General features: G+C 34.7%; 1 protein-coding gene across 4 annotated transcripts in view; it reads left to right on the top strand.

The window, feature by feature from the left end:
• LOC145269513 (uncharacterized) overlaps positions 1-21,603 on the top strand; it is a 100,121-nt gene that overhangs the window by 54,545 nt on the left and 23,973 nt on the right. For all 4 annotated transcript variants that reach the window (XM_080125256.1, XM_080125255.1, XM_080125257.1 and 1 more), the window contains 2 exons: positions 7,442-7,575; positions 14,397-14,526. In XM_080125256.1, the coding sequence (XP_079981382.1) occupies positions 7,442-7,575; positions 14,397-14,526 (264 nt within the window). The remainder of the gene's footprint in view (positions 1-7,441; positions 7,576-14,396; positions 14,527-21,603) is intronic.

Here is a 21,603-nt window from a genome sequence, read left to right as displayed (position 1 = left end):
AACGATGAAAAGCCAGAGGAGCTCATCTGCAAATCTGTGCATATCTTTACATATATATATATATATATATATATATATATATATATATATATATATATATATATATATATATATATATTAAAACTTTGACTCATGTCCAGATAATCTACACCTACAATTTCAAGTGTTTAGACCCAAAATTGGCGGAGGAGTTGGGTAGAGTCTGCAAAAGTCAACTCTTTCAACTTTGACCTCTTGGCAGCCAAATTCTCATCGAAAAAAAACTTTCATAGTTAGCCTTATCTTTGATTACTGAGAGATTGTATAAAAGTGAGGTTTCTGAATTTTTTAGATGAGGATTGGTTATTCGTATTGAATTGAACTCGGGAATGTTTCTGTCGAACTCGGGAATTTTTGAGAATCCTCAGTGTGGGAGACCAAAAAATACAATTGTGAATTACTTAGGACCTCTATCCAGTCGTAGCTGACGAAACAAGAGCACGCTAACCCCATGAAGTAAATAAATGGTTTCGCTTGAAATTCTGTCCAAATTCCCAAATTCGACAGAAACATTCCCGAGTTTGACAAGTATAAATAAAATATATATATATATATATATATATATATATATATATATATATATATATATATATATATATATATATATATATAGATAAATAAGTGTAAATATATATATATAAATAAGTGTTAAAAAAGCTTCAACCAGAACTTGCTCCCATACTTACGAAACTATTTAAGCGCTGCCTTAAGGAGAAGTGCTTTCCGACTCTCTGGAAAACCTCATCAGTTTGCCCTGTATTTAAGAATTCAGGTGATAAGTCATCTCCTTCTCAGTACAGACCAATAAGTCTCCTGTGTGTTATGAGTAAGTTGCTGGAATCCATATTAAATAGAGAAATAGTTAACCACCTCAGCAGGAATAACCTTCTTAGTGACACACAATATGGTTTCCGTTCTGCAAGATCTACCGCAGATGTGCTGACGGTTATATCCCACAGGATTAGTGGATCTCTTGACAAAGGCTTCCTTTCTAGGGCAATTGCTCTTGACATATCAAAGGCCTTCGACAAGGTATGGCATAAGGGTCTACTTCACAAGATTTCCAGCTACGGTATAACTGGAAATGTTTTCTCAATCATTAAATAATTTCTCTCCGATAGGCTCATAAGAGTAGTGGTAGATGGACAAAAATCGGAGGCCTGCAATATAAATGCTGGAGTCCCTCAGGGGTCAATCCTAGGCCCAACTCTCTTCCTGATCTACATCAATGACCTCCCTAAACACATACTTAAATCATTCGTTGACATCTATGCTGATGACACGACCATCTACGGCAACACATCAAAGGCTGTAAATGACAAAGTTCTCTCTGATTCTCTCTCCTCTGATCTCGAGCGCGTGGTTCAGTGGGGGAAGATGTGGCTGGTTACCTTTAATGCATCCAAAACCAAACTCCTATCCTTACATCATCAACGCTCTGATCCCCATTTGGCATCAATTGTGGTGGATGGCTCTCGTCTGGGTGAGGCCCCGTGTTTTGACAAGCTTCTGGGTTTGACCTTTACTCCTGATCTGAAATGGAACATGTACATCAAGTCTGTTGCCAAGGTCGCTGGAAAGATGGTGGGATCCTTCTACCGCTCCAGAAGATATCTCACTACTGATGCAATTCTCTATCTATATAAAAGCCAAGTACGTCCAAGGATGGAAAACTGTTGCCATATCTGGGCAGGAGCTGCTAAAAACAGCCTACCTGCCTTGACAGAGTACAAAATAGACTTCGTAGCTTAGTGGGGGATGCCCTTTTCTCTACCCTGCAACCTCTCTCCCACAGAAGACACGTTGCGAGCCTATCCTTGTTTTATCGTTATATCCATGGCAGGTGCTCGTCTGAACTCCAATCTCTGGTCCCCCCTCGCCAATCTTTCATGAAAAACACCCGTCTAGCTGAATCCACTGTGAAAAATTTCCCCCACTCTATATCTGTGCCTAAATCAAAACGCAGATTCCATGAACAAAGCTTCTTTCTTAGAACTGCACGCCTGTGGAACTCTGTTCCGTCTGCCTACTTCCCACCGAACTACAACTTGGACGTCTTCAAGTCCAATGTTAACAAATTCCTAATGAACCGCCCCCTTAAGTAAACACTTCATCACTAACGTAATGTACTTGCAATAACCCTTATCCCTGAGTGGTTTCCGGGCCTTGATAAGTGGTGATCACTGTGTAAAAAAAAAAAAAAAATTTTTTTAAATTTAAAAAATAATTCTTACACTCATTCACAAAGTCTCATCTTATCAATAAAAAGTTACAAATAACAAAAACATAGATTCGTGGAAACCCAAAATTGTCCACGTCAGCACATTTTGAGGTCAGGAATCTTGGCCTTTTGGTCAAGATCAAAGTGTAGTATCTGTTCTTCAGATGCTGCACTTCATTTTCTTGTTCTCTTTCGGTGGAGGAGAAATCCTTCACGACTGAGACAATTTTTATTTTTGTACCTTTTCTCCACGTTAAAAAACGACCCTGGTGTCTAACTCTGTCCCGTGAGGAGGCATAGTAAATAGATACATAACATTTGACCACCTCACAGAATCTCAAAAGAAAAAAAAAATTAAAAAATCACAGTCGTTTACAAAAAATACATAGACATTTACAATTAAAATACATAGACATTTACAATTAAAATACATAGTCGTTTCCAAAACAAACAAAAAAACGACTCACTTAACATTTTCAGACAATCCTTCAAAAACAAAATTCAACACAAAACAACAATCGATGGAAACTAAATTTGTCCACGTCACCCAACACTTGGGGTTTTCTGAAAAAAAAATTATCACCTTTTACTCATCCGAGTGATTTCTATTATGGCCTTTTCTGCCACTTACGCCACGTCAGGGGAACTCCATTTGCTCCCTTATGTTGGACAGAAATATATTTCGCTTTGCAATATTGAAAAAAAAAATTTTTTTCCAGGTCGGTAACCGCGACTGCCTTTCAAGGCATATAGCTCAGCGAAACATATCGGGATTCCATCCATGGATTTTTCCATGTTGATCCTACTCGAAATCACAGAATCCCATCACCCTAAAACAAAACTTGTGTTTTTTTCTTTCTTTTTCTTTTCTTAATCTAAAAAAAAACATACATTTTAACATTTCATAAAACAGTTTACATACAATAACATTTTTCCACACTAGAAAAATAATTCTCACGGAAAAAAATCCCCGTACAATTAGAGAAAAAAAACAATTCCACATTAGCAGAAAGTATCCATTGTTTCTTAACAAACAAACAAAAAAATACACATTGTCTTTTCCTAAAAGTACGCAACGCTTTTACAATTTTGCAACATTTAAACTTTATAATTGTTTAACTTATAAATTCATAACAAATATTTGATTGACGTTTTTCTCGCAACTGTAACTAAAGATTATGTGTTCTATTTCTTCTTTTTTCTTCTTTTTGTTTTTATCAGTATGTCGATTTAGCTATCTGTTTTTTTTTTCTTATTTCTCTTAATTTATCAAATAATATAACTATACATAATTTTAATGTGTCTTTTTTTCCGTTGTGTCTATATATATTTGTTTCACCGCTGTTCAATGAAAGGACCCTACGTTGTTGTTTTTTTAACTGACCGTATATCTTTTATCATTCATTACGGCATATCGGACTTTTTTTAATATTTTCTTGTAAACTTTAGTTTTCTATGTGCGTGTGTGTTCAAATTTTTTCTTTCTTTTTTGTTCGCATTTCTGTGATCGTGTAATGTTTTTTTTTTTCGTGGTATTATTTTTTTTTTTTTTTAATTATCTTGGACCCTTTTAAAACGTTGTGTTTCTTTTTTTTTAATTTTTCCGTGGTAACCGAAGTTCTTTTTTTTTTTTTTTTAAACCCACCCTTGCTGGTTGGTCTGGCAGCTTACGGCTCCAAATTGAGTGTGTAACGTTGTTACTCTATAATAAAGTGTTGAGTGTCTGTTGCGTCATCTCTAATAATGGATTAGAAGAGATGACGTGTTATATTATATATTTATGTTGTATCATAAAAGGAATCATGTATGAGTGACATGTATTTTCAGAACCTAGCTCTGCTTCTTCGATGTTGGACCATCTGGAATTTCTCGTCCTGGAGGGAGACTTGATACCTGTTTTTGGATGAAGATTCAATCACTCCAAGACAAGGAATTAGTTCTATAGTTTATTTCACTTTTCCCAGATGTCCTGCAGAAGTTGGAAAGTGAAATCGGCCTGTGTGGGTTCTTCTTCTACACATGTCAGCGTTCGTCCCCCGCAGTGACGAGGAGGAGACAACGGGAAGCCGTCCATTGTCTTCTGAGTCCAAATCAAATCTCAACGATTCAGCTAACCTGATCACATGATTCACACGCAATCAAATCAGCTGATCTTTTACTTCGGCCAACGTGTCCAAACTATAATTCACCTCTTCCTCTCTCTCTCTCTCCCTCTCTCTATTCCTTAACATTCTCTCTCTCTCTCTATCCATTCTCTAACACATACATACATGCATACATACATACATGCATACATAAATACATACATGAATAAATACATACATACATGCATACATGCATACATGCATGCATACATACATACATACATGCATACATACATACATGCATACATACATACAAACATACATGCATACATACATGCATACATGCATACATACATGCATACATACATGTATACATACATGCATGCATACATACATACATGCATGCATACATGCATGCATATATGCATACATGCATACATACATGCATACATACATGCATACATATATATATACATACATGCATGCATACATGCATGCATACATACATATATGCATACACACATGCATACATACATGCATACATGCATACATACATACATGCATATATACATACATGCATATATACATACATGCATACATACATGCATACATACATACATAAATGCATACATGCATACATACACGAATACATAGATATATACATGCATATATACATACATACATGCATACATACATGCATACATACATGCATACATACGTACATGCATACATATATGCATACATACATGCATACGTGCATACATGCATACATACATGCATACATGCATACATGAATACATACATGCATACATACATGCATGCATACATACATGCATGCATACATGCATACGTACATAAATACATGCATACATACATGCATACATACATACATGCATACATACATTAATACATGCATACATACATGCATACATACATAAATACATACATACATGCATACATACATAAATACATGCATACATACATGCATACATACATACATACATACATGCATACATACATACATGCATACATGCATACATACATGCATACATACATGCATACATACATACATGCATACATATATACATGCATACATACATACATGCATACATATATACATGCATACATACATGCATACATACATACATGCATACATACATGCATACATACATGCATACATGAATACATACATGCATACATGAATACATACATGCATACATGAATACATACATGCATACATATATACATGCATACATACATGCATACATGCATACATACATACATGCATACATACATACATACTTGCATACATACATATATACATACATACATGCATACATACATACATACATGATGATTGCAACGTCTTGTCAGACGAGTGCCACTCCCTCAGACATTTAAAATCCATGAGCCCAAATGTCTGAGGGAGTATCTATACAAATATGATGTTACAGAGTCTTAGCTTTGTACGACAGCTAAGCCTCTCTCTCTCGGTTCAAAATGTTGAGATCCAGCAACAAGCAAGAGCAAGATAGCCAGCAACAAATAAAACTGCAGACCAGTTTAATGCGGGTACTGGTCTTCCGCTTTATGGTTTTTATAAATCAGAGATTTGCTTCTCCTAGAAATGTTACCTTCACCACGGCTTACGGGAGCCCTCTCCACCCCAATACATATATACACACACACAAATATACATGGTTCTAGTTGGCCGTTGACCCAGAAAAAAGAGTTCTTTTGCCCTTTGGCGAATACATACATACATATATACATACATATATATATATATATATATATATATATATATATATATACATACATACATTCATACATGCATACATACATGCATACATACATGCATACATACATGCATACATACATGCATACATGCATACATACATACATTCATACATGCATACATACATACATACATACATACATGCATACATGCATGCATACATGCATACATACATACATGCATACATACATACATACATAGAGTATGGAATAAGTGTCTCGGGGTATTGGGCTAGCATAACAACTAAAGAGGGTTTTTATTTACAAAGGAGTCACCATTTATCAAGGCCCGTAGACCACTCGAGGATAAGTGTTAATGGATGTACAATGGTCAAGGGGAACATGTCAGTCATCGTTAGTTGTGAAAATTTGATAAATTGGATTACTTAAGGGGATGGCTCATCAAGAATTTGTTCACGTTGGACTTGAAAACAACCATATTATAGTCAGTTGGAAAGCAGGAAAACGGAACAGAGTTCCACAGGCGTGCAGTTTTATGAAAGAAGCTTTGTTCATGGAATCTATGTTTAGGTTTAGGCACAGATAAAGAGTGGGGGAAATTGTTGGTAGTGGTTTCAAATAGACAAGTGTTTTGTGTATGAACTAAGTGATTTGTTTTTTGGGTGCTTGGCCACAATCAACTCTATGGCCACCTGTTTGGGTGTGGAGTGGGGGGGGGCAACGTACAATCAACACAATTTTACGTGAAACGAGCATCCACACGTTGACCCCCCCCCATGTTTGCATTTTTCGGGGGGGGGGGAGAGACACGTAAAAAAGATGGTAAACCCCTTTTTTTTCTTAAACAGGTGGCCATAAAGTGGGTGCTCATTATTTATTATAGAAAAGTAATCTCCCACTTTTTTGAAAGTAACATTTCTTCATATCTTGGAAACTACTCGTTTGCTGGAATGGGTGAAGTGTCGATTGTCTGCCCTTGTTGATCTTACATTCTCGTAATTGCCAAAAGATGTTGCTAGTAGCGTATCATTGAAAAATAAACATGGCGTCAAGTTTTTCTCCGACAGAATTTGTCATAATATTTCATTTTTTTTTATATAAAAAATAACTACTTGATCGATTTACGTAATTTTTGGAATATGACATCTTCGTGCGGTGACAGGCACATACATTATAAAGCTTTTTAAAAATAAAAATTTTTCTTGAAAAAAAAATTTTTTTTTAGGCCCAGTCGTAGACGAGCACCGTTTTTTTGTTTGTTTTTTATATATCTTTATTCTAATCAACTATTGCGATTACTGTTCTTTATATTGATGGATTTTTTATTGCTTACATTCAGCATCCATGAGACACATTTCGGCAATAAAAGCAGACTGGTTATCAGCCCCGTCCGGATTGCAGATACCGGAATGTTCACGTGTGTTAACAGTTTGGATCGATCGATAAATGTCAGCATCCAATTAGTTGTGAAAGGTAAGCGAGAAAGAATTCATCGTTATAACCGTAGAATTAGAAAGGAACAAGGAGTCAACTCGCTTTGGTCTTTTGGTCGGAAATGATGAACCAATCCTTGTGTCACCCCTTTTCATCAACTTTCATCACATTCTCAGCTGTTGAACAAAAACCATAAAAGCCAACCTGAACATCACTTGAGAGGCCCAGGAAAAGAGGTAGTTGCTGTGCGTTTACAAACTCTGTCACGTATTCAGCTCGCCTGAGAAACGGTATCTGATCACCCTTTTTATCAACGTCTATCACATGCTCAGCTCGCCTGAGAAATGGTATCTGATCACACAAGCCAGAAGGGAAGTAATCCTTGTGTTAACCTTTTTTTATCAACTTCTATTATAAGCCTGAGAGATGATCTCTGATTGAGCGAGCCAGAAGGGAAGTTAAATGCTTGCACCAATCAGTGCTGAGCTTATAAAACCAAACACAGATTCAAAATCAATAATTGTGAGCCATTGCTGCTTCTGATTGTTATTGTTTGTTGAGCATCATTCATGATGATGATTTTTGTTGGCATTCGTTTTATGGATGAAGACAAAGACGTTAGGAAGTCATGTCTGAAGAGAAAAGAGTTAATGTATGTGTACCGTACAAAGGTGTGCAAGTTAGTGTTCAGCTCGACTGAGAGAAGGTCTCTGATTGGGCAAACCAGAAAAGAAAGTGAATGCTTGTACCAACCAGCACTGCAGTTACAAGCCAAATATATTCAAACTAGTAAACTGCAAAGTGTCGATGTCGCTGCTATAGGAGCATAAAGTGATGCAAAAAGGAAAAGAGGTAGTTGCTGTGCGTTTAAGCCTTTTTAAAAACTGTCATCTAATCAGCTCACCTGAGAAATGGTATCTGATCACACAAGCCAGAAGGGAAGTAATCCTTGTGTTAACCTTTTTTATCAACTTCTATTACAAGCCTGAGAGATGATCTCTGATTGAGCGAGCCAGAAAGGAAGTTAAATGCTTGCACCAATCAGTGCTCAGCTTATAAAACCAAACACAGATTCAAAATCAATAATTGTGAGCCGTTGCTGCTTCTCTGATTGTTATTGTTTGGTGAGCATCATTCATGATGATAATTTTTGTTGGCATTCGTTTCCTAGATATCATTCTATTAAGAATTCTTTCTAGAAGGATACAAGGTGCTCACAGGAGGAACCATAGGAAGGTTGTAAACATCCCTAAGTGAAAGTGCTTCTGTGAAACGAACTGGATTCAAATTTGCTAGTCCGTGTCATTAAGCACTGAGCCACTGTCACCTCTCTGCTGCTGCTGATGTGGTCTAGCCAGAAGGGAAGTTAAATGCTTGCACCAATCAGTGCTGAGCTTATAAAACCAAACACAGATTCAAAATCGATGATCGTGAGCCGTTGCTGCTTCTGATTCTTGTTGTTGTTGTTTGTTGAGAATCATTCATGATGCTTACAGACCAAATATATTCAAACTAGTAAACTGCAAAGTGTCACTGTCGCTGGCATAGGAACATAAAGTGATGCAAAAAAGAAAAGAGATAGTTGCTGTGCGTTTAAGCATTTTTACAAACTCTTTCAAGTGCCCAGCTCGCCTGAGAAATGGTATCTGATTACAGAAGCCAGAAGAGAAGTAATCCTAGCGTTAACCCTTTTTATCAGCTTCTATCGCGTGTTCAGCTTGCTTGAGAGATGACCTCTGATTGAGCAAACCAGAAGGAAAGTTAAATGCTTGCACCAATTAGTACTGAGCTTATAAAACCAAACACAGATTCAAAATTATCCATAAATCAACAGGTTCGTTCAGTTACAACAGTTAATTGATCAGCTGTTGAACAAAAACCATAAAAACTGAACATCACTTGAGAGGCCCAGGAAAAGAGGTAGTTGCTGTGCGTTTAAGCATTTTTACAAACTCTGTCACGTGCTCAGCTCACCTGAGAAATTACCTCTGATCACACAAGGCAGAAAAGATGAAGTAATCTTTGTGTGAACCCTTTTTATCAACGTTTATCACATGCTCAGCTTGCCTGAGAGATGACCTCTGATTGAGCAAGCCAGAAGGGAAGTTAAATGCTTGCAAAAATCAGTGCTGGGCTTATAAAACCAGACACAGATTCAAAATCAATTGTGAGCCGTTGCTGCTATTCATTCATGGTGATTTTTTTTTTTTTTTTTTTTTTGGCATTCGTTTCTTTGATATCTTTCTATCAAGAATTATTTCTTATAGAACAGGTAGTCTCAAGCTTTCCTCCATCATTGACCCCTCGGCTTTACACATTTCTCCATTTACTCCTTACTCAGATACAAAACATTCATAGACATCATAAAGTTACAGAAAAACAAGAATGCCAAAAAAAAAGAACCTTTTTATTGTTTAGGACTTTTCAGCCTTTGGGTCATAAGTGGGTGTGGTTTTGCCCTCAGCTCCAAAGCCAACACAGTCTTAAGAAGCTATTCTCAACCTTTCCACTTTGTAGAACTCTGTTCCTGCACACTGTTTTCCTTCTACCTAAAGCTTTGGTCTTTTCAAGACTAAGGCCAATAAGCATCTCCTGTCGTTGCAATAATCAGCTTTTGTTCTTGTAAGCTTCTTACATCAAGTGGCTTCAAGCCTTGTCTCGAGCGATTTCTATGAAAAGGAATCTATAACGTCACGCCAAATCTATACTTATTTTAAGACCGACATTCCCAACCTTTCATCGATCATTGACCCCTCGGCTTTTTGCATTTCTTCATTTACCCCCTACTTCCATAGAAAACATTCGTAGCCATCATAAAGTGACAGAAAAACAAGAAGGTCAAAAGGGACCTTTCTATTGTTCGTATCAAAATAGTATACATTCGTATCACAAAAAATAAAGGAAATCAAACGTGTTTCTGAATAGAAAATTATTAAGTTAATCCGTATTACATTTCTTACACATAACACAATCTCAGGGACATGCAAAGGGGAGGGAGTGCTGGGGATGCCCAAGCACATGCCCCTTTTTTTTTTCTTTTTTTTTTTACAAAAGTCACTACTTATCAAGGCCCAGAGGTCACTCGAGGATAAGGGTTAATAAACTTAGAAAACTAGTATTATACATTCGTAATAAAAAAAAAATAAAGACAATCAAATCTTTTTCTAAATAGAAAATTATGAAGTCACTTTGTTTTGTGCTTCTTAGACATGACACAATCTCAGGGACAGGTAGAGAAGGAGTGCTGGGGTGCCCAAGCACATGCCCCTTTTACTCCTATTTTAAAAGTGCCCTTTTCAGAGGAATGCAGTTCCCCACCGAGACACGTTCATTACTATATTTTTTTGACTGTTTTGTTTTACTTGAGCGCCTGCCCTGAAAAAAACTCTCAGCACGTCATTGTATAATCTGAAAAGAAATGATTATTTTTTTAATTATCAGCTACTTACATCATTTACCTCTGACTATATAAATTTTTACCTCCTAGGGGTACATTTACCCCTGATTGAGAACCTCTGTTTTAGAAGGCTATCAGATACTTATGGGAGGGACCACATGAAGGTTGCCAACGTCTTTAAGTGAAACTGTTTCTGTGGAACGAACTGGATTCGAATTTGGTGCAGGACAGGGTTGGGACAGCTGGAAGCCAGGTGGTATGCATACAGCACCTGGTATTCCTGAATGGTTACCCAATTGTTGTAAAAAACCCACTTTTCATCACAAGTCACAACCCGATCAAGAAACGAGTCGTTCTTGTTTTGTAAAAGAAGGGAAAATGACACTTCATAATGACGTTTCTTTTAGTTGTCATTCAATTCGTGAGGCACCCATTTATCAAGCTTTTGTCTTTCCAATCTCTCTCAAATGGTTAGAAATGGTTGTATACGTTATGTCTAATTCAGGAACAAATTCCTGAACAGCTGTGCATGGATTGGCTTCAACTAAGGCTCTTAATTGATCGTTGTCAACATCCGATGGCGAACCACTATGCTCATCATCTTTAAGACTCTCGTCGCCACCACAAAATTTCTTAAAGCACCATTGTGCTGTACGTTTAGTAGTGTTTCCTGAGGAAAACACTTCATTAATATCGCGAGCTGCTTCCGCAGTTTTTCAGCTTAGCTTGAATTGAAAAAAGAAAATTGTGTAAATTTTCTTTTTTTCCATCTTGTATTCAACGTTCTGAAAATAAAACATAATTGGTTTAAAATGATTATAATTTAAAGGATTAGATAGAAGGAAAAACACTCTTTAAAATGATATATAAAGTAAAGATATTATAACGAAAATTTATTTGAAAATATATCTGTTAAAATCAGAATTAAAAATTCAGCAAAAACTTTCTTCTCCACCTAACAATAAAAAGGGAAAGAAACGTAAAATCACTTCAAGACAAGACAAACCTGAAAAAGACCATAAAACCAGTGTTTAATCGCCTGAACTCCAAACAAACTTAGTTCTTTCTATCCTCTAAATGTTTTTTTGCACTTGAAGTCATTCTCAATATCTGAAAGTCTACTATCAGGCACTATCAGATACTATCAGACGTTATCAGACATTATCAGACATTATCAGATACTATCAGACATTATCAGACATTATCAGATACTATCAGATACTATCAGACACTACCAGATACTATCAGAACTTATCAGACGCTATCAGATATTATCAGACACTATCAGATACTATCAGACACTACCAGATACTATCAGACACTACAAGATACTATCACACACTATCAGATACAATCAGACATTATCAGACACTATCAGATACAATCAGACATTATCAGACACTATCAGATATTATCAGACACTACCAGATACTATCAGACATTTTCAGACACTATTAGATATTATCAGACACTATCAGATACTATCACTACCAGATACTATCAGTCATTATCAGTCACTATCAGATATTATAAGACACTATCAGATACTATCAGACACTATCAGACACTAACAGATATCATCAGACACTATCAGATATTATCAGACACTATCAGATACTATCAGACACTATCAGACACTATCAGATATTATCAGACACTATCAGATATTATCAGACACTATCAGATATTATCAGACACTATCAGACACTGTCAGATATTCTCAGACACTATCAGACACTATCAGATATTATCAGACACTATCAGACATTATCAGACATTATCAGATATTATCAGACACTATCAGATACTATCAGACACTACCAGATACTATCAGTCATTATCAGTCACTATCAGATATTATAAGACACTATCAGATACTATCAGACACTATCAGACACTAACAGATATCATCAGACACTATCAGATATTATCAGACACTATCAGATATTATCAGACACTATCAGACACTGTCAGATATTCTCAGACACTATCAGACACTATCAGATATTATCAGACACTATCAGACATTATCAGACATTATCAGATATTATCAGACACTATCAGATACTATCAGACACTACCAGATACTATCAGAAATTATCAGACACTATCAGACATTATCAGACACTATCAGATACTATCACTACCAGATACTATCAGACACTACCAGATACTATCAGGCACTACAAGATACTATCAGACATTATCAGATACAATCAGATACTATCAGACACTATCAGATACTATCAGACACTATCAGACACTATAAAATATTTTCAGACACTATCAGACACTATCAGATATTATCAGACACTATCAGATATTATCAGACACTATCAGATACTATCAGACACTATCAGATATTATCAGACACTATCAGATACTATAAGACACTATCAGACACTATCAGATATTATCAGACACTATCAGACACTATCAGATACTATCAGACACTATCAGACACTATCAGATATTATCAGACACTATCAGATACTATCAGACACTATCAGATATTATCAGACACTATCAGATACTATCAGACACTATCAGATATTATCAGACACTATCAGACACTATCAGATACTATCAGATATTATCAGACACTATCAGATACTATAAGACACTATCAGTCACTATCAGATATTATCAGACACTATCAGATATTATAAGACACTATCAGATATTATCAGACATTATCAGATACTATCAGACACTATCAGATACTATAAGACACTATCAGATATTATCAGACTATTAGATACTATCAGACACTATCAGACACTATCAGATATTATCAGACACTATCAGATATTATCAGACACTATCAGACACTGTCAGATATTCTCAGACACTATCAGACACTATCAGATATTATCAGACACTATCAGATACTATAAGACACTATCAGATATTATCAGACTCTATTAGATACTATCAGACACTATCAGACACTATCAGATATTATCAGACACTATCAGATACTATCAGACACTATCAGATATTATCAGACACTATCAGATACTATAAGACACTATCAGATATTATCAGACTCTATTAGATACTATCAGACACTATCAGACACTATCAGATATTATCAGACACTATCAGACATTATCAGACACTATCAGATATTATCAGACACTATCAGACACTATCAGACACTATCAGATATTATCAGACACTATCAGATACTATCACTACCAGATACTATCAGACACTATCAGATACTATCACTATCAGATACTATCAGACGCAATCAAATGCTATCAGACATTATCAGACACTATCACACACTATCAGGCACAGCCAGACATTTTCAGACACTATTAGATACTTTCAGACACTATCAGACACAATCAGGTGCTTATCAGACGCAATCAGTCTTTATTGTTGTTGTTCTTTGTCGTCGTCATCATCATCATCATCATCTGTTCGGCATTTTTACTACTTTTGTCATTTTCAGATGAGCCTGCGGGAATGATGACATCGATGGAAACATCACCGTCGTCAATAACAACACCGTCGACAGCATCTCATTACAAATGGACGAAAGGAATTCTGTATATGCTTATTATGCATCTTCTGAGTAAAATGTAAGTCGTATTCATTTGTATGAATTGGAAATTTGATGAACCTACTTATAATCTTAGCAGCTATTTCTCTGTTTGTTTGTTTGTTTGTTTGTTTGTAAGTCACACGTAAACAAGTTCTTGTTGAGCTGTCCTTGTTAATAATGAATGTCTACCCTTTTCACTCTTACCAATTATCACGGCGTTCACTCGACAATGCTTATCCTCGAGTAGCTTTTGTGATTTGATAAGTGGTGATTCCCTTGTAAAAACAAATGTCCGTATTTTAATTTTTTGTCAAAGGGGATAGTTAGATAAAAAGTTCCAGTGTCAATTGGCGCAGATATTGTAGAAAACAGATACTACACTTTGATCAAAAATGCCAGAGAGCCATAGAAAATAATATGTTTTGTGATTAGACATGAATGAAATAAAATAGTATCGTTTTTAAATAAATCATTTTTACCTTTAATATATCTTTTATATATAGCGGGGATTGCTAACCAAATCGACGCATGTTTACACTGGGGTCTCTGTAACAGGGTGTATATAATATTTACTTGTATATATAAACGTTCCTGTGTTAGCGTATATATTTGTGTATGTGACGCGTCTGTTTGTTTAGTGTCCTCTATTTCGTGATCGTCTCTAGCTTTCAACTGTTCGTCGAATCGATGCTTGTATAATATTTATAAAAGCGTTTCAGGGGACTCTTTCATATGTAATATATTGATGTTGACATTCTGTGGATGTTCAGTGTAAATAGAGACACTCTGATATTATTGTAGCTTTTTTGTTAAAACTGTAAAATTATTTATCCAAGCTAGCAAGAGCGCCCAGTAGAGCCTGGTCGTAAAATACGCTTAAATATGATATTTTAATTCTTGCAGATTTCGTATATATTATTATAGAGTTAATATTCTATCGATTTTTATATATTATAAAGTTGTGATTTCAAAAATAAAAAAAAATATATCCATATGACTTGGGTGCATCAGCTTGAATCGAAACTGAATCCCAAACTCATATTCACACACACACACACACACACACACACACACACACACACACACACATACATACATATATATATATATATATATATATATATATATATATATATATATATAACTTTCGTTCCTTCAGGTATAATCGAAACTGAAACCCAAACGTATGAAGAATTCTTGACAAAATTATTTATTACAAGAAATGGAAGTACATAACAATTAAACAACACGGGTGTAAGCGTGACACAGAAAATAACATACCGCTATCGTATTAATGTATAGATAATCGACCAGCATACCTTCTAGCATTGCCCTGGAACTAACAATACAATATATTCATACCAATAATATTGGGAGGTCTGTGTTCCTGCTTACCATTTATAAAAAGGGAATACGTTTCAGTTTTAATTTATTCATACCAATAATATTGGGAGGTCTGTGTTCCTGCTTACCATTTATAAAAAGGGAATACGTTTCAGTTTTAATTTATTCATACCAATAATATTGGGAGGTCTGTGTTCCTGCTTACCATTTATAAAAAGGGAATACGTTTCAGTTTTAATTTATTCATACCAATAATATTGGGAGGTCTGTGTTCCTGCTTACCATTTATAAAAAGGGAATACGTTTCAGTTTTAATTTATTCATACCAATAATATTGGGAGGTCTGTGTTCCTGCTTACCATTTATAAAAAGGGAATACGTTTCAGTTTTAATTTATTCATACCAATAATATTGGGAGGTCTGTGTTCCTGCTTACCATTTATAAAAAGGGAATACGTTTCAGTTTTAATTTATTCATACCAATAATATTGGGAGGTCTGTGTTCCTGCTTACCATTTATAAAAAGGGAATACGTTTCAGTTTTAATTTATTCATACCAATAATATTGGGAGGTATGTGTTCCTGCTTACCATTTATAAAAAGGGAATACGTTTCAGTTTTAATTTATTCATACCAATAATATTGGGAGGTCTGTGTTCCTGCTTACCATTTATAAAAAGGGAATACGTTTCAGTTTTAATTTATTCATACCAATAATATTGGGAGGTCTGTGTTCCTGCTTACCATTTATAAAAAGGGAATACGTTTCAGTTTTAATTTATTCATACCAATAATATTGGGAGGTCTGTGTTCCTGCTTACCATTTATAAAAAGGGAATACGTTTCAGTTTTAATTTATTCATACCAATAATATTGGGAGGTCTGTGTTCCTGCTTACCATTTATAAAAAGGGAATACGTTTCAGTTTTAATTTATTCATACCAATAATATTATGAGGTTAGAATTTGGAACTTTGTCTATGTGTGTGTGTGTGTGTGTGTGTGTGTGTGTGTGTGTGTGTGTGTGTGTGTGTGTGTGTGTGTGTGACAGAGAGAGTGTTCCCTATGAACTCGGAAATGGCTAGGCCGATTTTTACTTAAAGTTCACACAAATGTACTTTATGTGCCTTGCAATGTTCTTAGATAGGGTTTTATATCGGAATATCTCTGATAAGTATCGATGATCGAAAAAAAATCGATCAAAGAGGGAAGTCTGATTTTGACCAAAGTAAACGCTTTTATACAACCTAACATCACAGGTGATTTTGAGAAGTTTTATCACCGCACAAGCAGAAAGGTTCAGTCTATAAAACCAACTGTAAATTCTTTTACAAGACAAGGGAGTGTTCAAAATGAATGTTCCTTTATGGAGCACAATTGAACCATGATACTTGACTTTTGCACATTAAACTAAGTGAAGCCATTATTTAGAGACAATATATAAAGCTGAACGTCTGTGTGTGTGTCTGGTCACGAATAGGCTCCTATATGATTGACTATTATAGAAAACTGATCACATATAATGATAGAAGATGTATCGAGACACAGGAATGGGTATGTTTGATCTGGCATAACGATGATTCATTAAAATTGTGGGGTCTGCGTACGCGCCTGGTCCACAAAGTATGGAAATAAAAAATTAAAAAATTAAAAAAAAAACGTTTACAAGTGTTTTTGATATAGATGTACATAATAATACTTTGATAAGTATGTTTTAACTTAAATAGGGATGGTATAATAAAATTGTGGGGTCTGCGTTCGCGCCTGGCCTCCATAGAACGGAAATAGGCACAAACTTTAATAAAGACTTTTCATATCTATCTGCGTAAGTATACTTTGATAATTATGTTTCAGTTTGAAGAAATATGGTATAATAAAATTATGGGGGTGTTCGTTCGCGCCTGACCTCCATAGAATGGCAATATGTCACAAAGTTTAACAAGGTTTTTTTTAATATAGATCCATAGAATATTGTGATAAGTGTTTCAGTCTGAACAGGTATGTTATAATAAATTATGGGGGTTCATCTATTTTATTTTTACTTTCATCATATTTTGCTTTGGTTTTGATACCCCCAAATTCAACCCAAATTTACAACCCTTCCTTTTCATAACCTATCATACTTTCATAAATCTGAGTCCATTTTCTGTAGGCTGTTTTTGAACCCAGTCAACGATGGGTACTTTTGCTAGTATATATATATATATATATATATATATATATATATATATATATATATATATATATATATATATATATATATATATATAGTGAAAAACTTTGTTGAAATTCAAAGACTTACATTTTTTTCTTTTTTGTATCTTTTGTTTATTTCATCCTGGATTCCTTCATTACAGCCGTTTCGTTAATGGGATGGCAATTTTATGATTTCATGTGTCCATAAAAATTTCCTGTCCTCACCAACTCGTCAGATGTTATTTCCATTTGATGTTACCAACAAAAGGTTGATTTTGTACATGATAAACCTGGTGTTTTGGAGAAAAAGAAATCCCATCCCCACGTGCTACATGTGAGCCATCTTGGGTGTCATGCTAAAATAAATTTCCCTTGACATAAAAAAGAAAAAATGCAAGTCTTTGAATTTCAACAAAGTTTTGCACTCTATATGCTCTGCACCTATTAAATAGATCCATTGAGCTTAACTCGAAATCAACGGTGATTGGGTTTTTATCATAACAATCTAAACCCGTTAAACGAAAACGGTATACATTGAAATTAACAATATTTCAAAAATAAACATTTATAAAAATTATATATATATATATATATATATATATATATATATATATATATATATATATATATATATATATATATATATATATATATATATATATATTTGTTTATTGTTTTGGGGGGAAAGAATTCCAACGAATGCTCGATTACAAAGAAAAACTTTTTCGATATAAGAGCCTAATATTTATTTATTTAATTGTACAGAAGTTCAGAAAAACATTGGTACCGTCATTAACTGGTCCCCTTTATGTTGGGCTTGAAACCGACGGTACCAATGTTTTTCTGAACTTCTGTACAATTAAATAAATAAATATATATATATATATATATATATATATATATATATATATATATATATATATATATATAATCTGAGTTTATTGTTTGCCAGAGGTTAAGTAATTAATGAAGTTTAATAAGGTTAATACAAGAGTGCTCAATGCCGAAGTAGAGCAGAGTATAATCGTTATTTGTCTTTGCATAAGCAGTAATATGTTGCTACACAATTATGATCATGTTTCGGTCGGCTAGTTACCAGTAACTAGAGACTTCTTCAGGCGATACAGCTTATACGGAAGCAAAGTTTGCAATGAAAATATCAGGTCTTCGTCGTCACAGGGAGTTAATATCAGGAGGTTCTATCAAATGTTGTGAAAAAATAAGATTTGGTTATATGTATATAAGAGCAAATAGCGGTGTTTAGATATAGGAATGAATGGTTTTAAAAAAATGTATAACAAATAAATGTTACCAAAGGCAAGATAATTTACTCATCTATCTACCTGGATAAGTGTGTGTGTGTGTGTGTGTGTGTGTGTGTGTGTGTGTGTGTGTGTGTGTGTGTGTGTGTGTGTGTGTGTGTGTGTGTGTGTGCGCGCGTGTGTGTGTGTGCGTGTGTGTGTGTGTGCGTGTTAACTTATTTTAAAGCGTTTTGTTCAGTTTGAAACACAAGTAGTGTGAAGTTGCTAAGTCAAAACAAAAGTAAAATCGCTCAAAACTCGAAAATGAATCAAAATACTGATAGAAATCCACCCAATAAATGTCATTGTGACATTTTTTGGGTAGATTTCTTTCGGTATTTTTTTTTTTCTTTTTCGAGTTTTGAGCGATTAACTAGTCTTCTCAGATGACCGTTTAATGTCAGCTATTTTGTTATTGTTGTAACTTAGCAATTTGACATTACATGTGTTTGAAACTTAAAAAAAAACGCTTTAAAATAAGTTAAAGCGCAAAAAAAAAATATTCAGATAGGTAGAAGAATAGGGGAACCCGGGGCAAAATGAGATAGCGGGGTAAAACGAGACACCACAGATAACTGAAACAGAGAGAGAGAGAGAGAGAGAGAGAGAGAGAGAGAGAGAGAGAGAGAGAGAGAGAGAGAGAGAGCTCTTTCGTGAGGAGTCTGATCAAGAGATCACGTGGTAACGCCTTGCCGCCAACGTCTACCATTGTTTTATTCAGCCCCGTACATCAAAAAGGAGTAAGTATTCAAAATTTATCTATTTTGATTTGTGACGAACTGTACTCTGAGAGTTCAGAAAGCTGGGTAGCCTGTCAAGGGGACTGTAGGAAATGGGATCACTACGGCTGTGCAGGTCTAAACGAATGCAACAAGACCCCAATCTTCATTTGTGAGCTCTGTGAAGACTGACTTATTCAGACCAAGATCCGTCTCGTTTTGTCCCATGCTTGGGGCAAAACGGGACAATACAGTTAGATAAATAAATAATCTGTATTTCTTTTGAAAATAATTTCTCATCTTTTTTTTTTTTTTTTTTTGTGGCATTGTTTTCCAATACTTTGAATGTTCAGTACACAGAATATGGTTTATATGTCAATGCTAACTTTGACTCGACAGTTCTTTTCCCCTTAAGTATCTCGTTTTGCCCCAGGTTCCCCTAACTTATCTTGCTCTTAGTAACATTTATTTTTGACAACTTTTTCGTTTTGTTATCTATAGTTAAACAAAAAAAAAAAAAAAAAAAAGAAAAAGAAAATAATTTCCCACTGGATCAGAATAGCAAATTAATGACTAACAGTTTTGTTTAATAGGCAGGTTAAAAAAACCTCCACCGAAGATAAACAATCAGATAATTAATAAATTAATAAATAAATAAATAAATAAATAAATAGCGGCATCACTTTCAAATACACTCCCTGCAAAGTTTGTTTGTCCAAAAATAAAACAAACACATAGAATTACATTGACATAGCGAAACGTGCGATTTAAATCACAAAATACGTACTATCGTTATTTTTTATTTATTTATTTTTATTCATTTATTTTTTATTTTATTTTTTTTTTTACATGACTAAACAAACACGCCACAAAACGATGACCGGAAATGGTCGCTATGAGCTACCCTAAATCCAACAATTATACGCACATAATCATTAGGTATCTCCAAAACAATGTGAAAAACGGAGCGCCCCGTGACGTCAGACTTGTATTAACTATACGAACTATGGAAAAGCAGAAACGACTTAATGATTTTTTTTTTAAACAGTTGTTTATCTTCTTCAAACTGCAATTAATAATTAATCTTTGTTATAATTTTGTTATGTTTTAAGATTTACACAGTTTAATGATTAATAATATTATAAACATTTGTATATTAAATATGAAATACGGTTTTACTGAATGTTCATTTGGTTACCTACGGGCTTCCATATTTTGATCGGTAAAAAGAGACGAACAAAATATGAGGGAGGGGGCTACAAAATGCTTAATATTTGTGCAATAATATTTTTAAATCGGTTTTAATCTGGCGATAAAATAGCTGACAAGAGTCATGTTTATATAAAACTTAATATTTAAAAAATAATCTAAACACAATTAATTAAAAATCTATGTTGTAACGGAACATTTTTTAATAGAATATTTGTTGTTTTCAAGTCGGCTTCTATTTATTTATTGGGACCCTAACAGGTACTACCATTCCGTGTCAGAGTGGACCTGGGAGCAATGGCAATTAAAGGGTGGCTCCACATTCCCCAAAGCCCGCAAGCTTGAG

This window comes from Euprymna scolopes, chromosome 45 (genome assembly GCF_053919585.1).
Source record: "Euprymna scolopes isolate OS-2025 chromosome 45, ASM5391958v1, whole genome shotgun sequence".
NCBI lineage: Eukaryota > Metazoa > Mollusca > Cephalopoda > Sepiida > Sepiolidae > Euprymna > Euprymna scolopes.
This window is presented reverse-complemented; position numbering and strand designations above follow the sequence as displayed.